General features: G+C 39.4%; 1 protein-coding gene across 1 annotated transcript; it reads left to right on the forward strand.

The window, feature by feature from the left end:
* The first annotated feature begins 1298 nt into the window (after positions 1-1298).
* Positions 1299-3194, forward strand: LOC131002930 (uncharacterized). Its single transcript, XM_057929421.1, has 3 exons — positions 1299-1452; positions 1607-2250; positions 2337-3194. The coding sequence occupies exons 1-3, from the start codon at positions 1299-1301 to the stop codon at positions 3192-3194; spliced, it is 1656 nt and encodes a 551-aa protein (XP_057785404.1).
* The last annotated feature ends 705 nt before the right edge of the window (positions 3195-3899 follow it).

Consider the following 3899-nt stretch of genomic DNA (forward strand, 5'->3'; position numbering starts at 1 on the left):
GTGTATTATTCTGAGAGCAGATAGTTGTATTTATAGGCAAAACACAAACCTAGGGCCCTTATACTGCTGTTGGGCGTCCCCTGCTGTTTCCTAGGCTCAGGAGACTTTGGGCCAGTCCAGGGATCAGATACAAGCAATAAAGATGGGCCTCTAATGAATTAATTTCTATGATCAGCCCAGATCATAATTAATTCATAAGTATTAATTCATTCCACTAGAGAATCAATACTGACTTACCCCTTTATTGCCGGTGATGAGTCGGGGCTTGTATTTAGACTTATTAAATCTCCGCATTTAAAATATCCGACATCCATTAATTAATTAGAGCTTTGACAGCTTAAATTAATTAATCTCTTTGTAATCCTTAAGTAGTACCACTCAAACCTTATTATTACGCCTGAACTTAATCAACCTGCAGGGTTTAACGCAATAAACCTTATTGAGCTCCTTAAGGGGATGTCATTATCCTATACCGGATATGGGTACTAATACAGATAATCAAATATCATATATTGACCGCTATCACCCAAGATACAGAGTACTCAAGTTACTATATAACTCTCACCTATAGTAAGTCAAAGTGATATACGAATCAACATATTTATTTGAAATCTTATTAGTATTAAGATTCTATTAAGTCACCGAGATCTTGATTCTTCACTTATGTCAGATAGAAGAATACATCTCACTGTGATCCTATCAATACGTTATGACGTACCAGTATAGACAAGTAGTCAAGACAAACTCATTCCATCTATACTGCAGCCTAAACCAACGACTCGTTCTAGAGTCATCTCGGCTGTGATCAGTTTATATCTCTTAAGGTTATTCCAATTATATGGTCTTCTATGATCTACAACACACCATATAATCTACTTATATAGAGACAAAGGACGTACATATGCGATCATGAACACAATCAGATAGGAGATTAAATAGTGAACACAAGAATCATTGTATACAAGTATAAAATGTTCTTGCTTTCAGTATACAAGTCCAACAGGAAGGCCTTAGGTTTGGGAGATGATAGTTTGCCGGTGGAGACTACACCCAAGAAAAAGGGTAAGGAGAAGCAAATTGCTAGAACTTTAGTTGATGAGCCTATTATAGAAACAGATCCTGAGGATAATGACTACATTCCTCCTGAGGATGGTGAACAATATGAAACAGATAACTCATTAGGTGACAATGAACTGGGCTCTGATGATGAAGAGTATAGGGAGGCTAGATTGAACCTAAGACTAGTGGAAGGGGTAGTACAAGAGAGAGAAGAGGGAGACTAGCCAGATGATGTGTCTATGAGTGAGGGTAGAACTGCTGATCCAAGGGGTAGTAACACTGAAGGAGATGAGGGAATGCTATCTGATTACATTGTATCTGATGGAGATGTGGTGTCTGATTCCACAGATGAGGAAGGAAGACCTAAGAGATTGCCTAGAATCATGTATGACCGTAGGTGCAATCATAAGGACTTAATAGTATAGATAGGGTTAAGGTTTGAAAATGGTTATCAATGCAAAGAAGCTCTTAGAAGCTGGGCTATACTGAAGGGTTATCCTATTTGGTTTAGGAGAGTTAGTAAAAAATAACTAAATGCTAAGTGTAGACCGCCATGTATTTGGAGGTGCCAAAGAGCAATGTACTTTTGCTCTTAAAGTGCTTGTTGGTGAGCACACCTGCCTTTTTGACATTCACAACAAGTTGGCAGATTACAAGTGGTTAGCAAAGCAATACATTGATGTGTTCAGATTGAGGCCCTGCATGCAGGTTCAGGAGATGGCATTGGATGTGAACACTAGATTCTCTATACAACCCTCTTTGGGGAGACTGTATAGGGCAAAAGCTCATACTTTAGAGTTGTTAAGGGGGTCAGTTAAGAAACACTACAATTCATTGAGGTCTTATATGTCAGAGTTGATGAGGGTGGATAAAGAAGGGAGGTTTGAGCTTCTATTAGGTGATGATTCAGTATTTAGGGGGCTTTATATTGGCTTCAGTGCATTAAGAAAGGGGTTCATGGAAGGATGTAGGAGAATAATTGGACTTGATGGCTGTTTTCTGAAAACCTATTTGGGTGGACAACTTTTATGTGCTGTTTCTAAGGATGGAAACAATAAGATGTTTCTAGTAGCCTGGGCTGTTGTAGAGGCAGAAAACGAAGAGTGTTGGAGCTGGTTTCTAAAACTCTTGCTTGAGGAGTTGGGTGTCACAGATGGTCTAAGGATCAGCTTCATATCTGATCAACAGAAGGTAATTTTACTCTATGTTTTCAAGTTTCATATTGTTACATTATTTGCTTGAGTACTTACAACATTGTTGTAATGGTCTTTTGATAGGGACTACAAAATGCAGTGGCAAGTCTTGCACCATTTGCTGAACATAAAAATTGTGCAAGACATGTCTACTGTAACTGGAAGAAAACACACAAAAGAGCAACACTAAAGAATCTTTTTTGGAGAGCAGTTCGTGCATCATATCAACAGGAGTTTGACTTAGCTATGGAAGAGATTAAAGCTGAGAGTCAAGCAACACACACAGATTTTATCAACAGGGAGTACCACAGGTTTTGTAGATGCTTTATCTCTACACATTGTCTATCTGATATGGTTGATAATAATGTCTCTGAGACATTTAATGGCTATATAATGAAAGCTGGGGCTAAGCACATAATCACCATGTTAGAAGACATTAGGGTTGCTTTAAGGGGGAGACAGTACAAAAAGCTGGGATTGGTGACTGATTGTATTGAAAAAATATGCCCAAACATTAGGAAAAAACTTGACAAACTGAGATATGATGCCAGAATGTACCGAGCTCATCCTGGTTTAGGGGGCAAATTTGAAGTAAGTTGTTATGATGATAGGTTTGTGGTTCAGTTGGGTGAAAGGAGTTGTAGTCGTAGGCAGTGGGATATCAGTGGGATACCTTGCAAGCATGCCATAACAACCTTGCATTTTATGAAGAAGGAACCCACAGAGTATGTGCATGAATGCTACTCTGTGGAGAAATACTTGAAGGCTTATGCAGATGGCTTAGAGCCTATCAATGGGGAAACAATGTGGCCAAAGGGTGTTGGTTATCCAGTGCAACCTCCATTGATCAGGGCTATGCCAGGAAGGCCAAAAAAGAAGAGGAGAAGAGATGTAGATGAGAGGGATCCAAACAACAACACAAGGCTGATGGGATTAGGATGACATGTCAAAAGTGCCTTCAAGTTGGTCACAAGGCAAGGTCTTGCAAAAACGAAGAGGTGGTTAGAGAAGAAAGAAATCAGGTTGGATTAATAACTTGAATTTGTAATATGTCATTGTCTTAATTTTCTTACATGATAAATGTTTGAATTTTACAGAAGCCAAGAGGTAGGCCAAGGAAGCATCCTCTCACATGCAGTGAGAGGCTTACAAAGGAAAGGAAGCGGCGCACCACAAAGAAAAATGCTACATCAGCCATGAATGAAGACACTGCTCCAACTCCTACCTCAACTGATCCTGCCTCCACTGGTCCAGCCCCCACCTTACACTCAACAACACATGCAAATGCTTCCACGAACACAGTCATGAGAGAAAGAAACACGGCCTTAAAAGGACTTGGGGCATATGTTGCTCAATGGACAGGGAACATATATGTCAATGTATGTTCATTAATTCTTAATTTCAACTTTACACTTTCTTCATTTCTTACTATTTGTACTAACTGAACTTTATTACATTTGTAGATGTCATCAAGGCCCGTCCCAACACAAGGTCTACCAATAGTGGAAGCATAGCATCAGGGGTAGGATCTTCAAACACCCAACCTGCTCCAACTATTTCAGCTCCAACCCAAGAGAGTTAGGGAACTTAAGCAATAGAGTAGTTGTTGTTTTTTGTTTATGTGGAATGTTGATGGAACTTGCTCCA

The sequence above is a fragment of the Salvia miltiorrhiza genome, unplaced genomic scaffold (assembly GCF_028751815.1).
Source record: "Salvia miltiorrhiza cultivar Shanhuang (shh) unplaced genomic scaffold, IMPLAD_Smil_shh fragScaff_scaffold_39, whole genome shotgun sequence".
Taxonomy (NCBI): Eukaryota; Viridiplantae; Streptophyta; class Magnoliopsida; order Lamiales; family Lamiaceae; genus Salvia; species Salvia miltiorrhiza.

Bases quoted from the DNA above. Each gene is read 5' to 3' on its own strand.
- LOC131002930 (XM_057929421.1), top strand. From the start codon at position 1,299: ATGAGTGAGGGTAGAACTGCTGATCCAAGGGGTAGTAACACTGAAGGA. The intron at 1,453-1,606 runs GTAGGTGCAATC...TGCTAAGTGTAG, and splicing joins GCCTAGAATCATGTATGACC to ACCGCCATGTATTTGGAGGT. The intron at 2,251-2,336 runs GTAATTTTACTC...GTCTTTTGATAG, and splicing joins TCATATCTGATCAACAGAAG to GGACTACAAAATGCAGTGGC.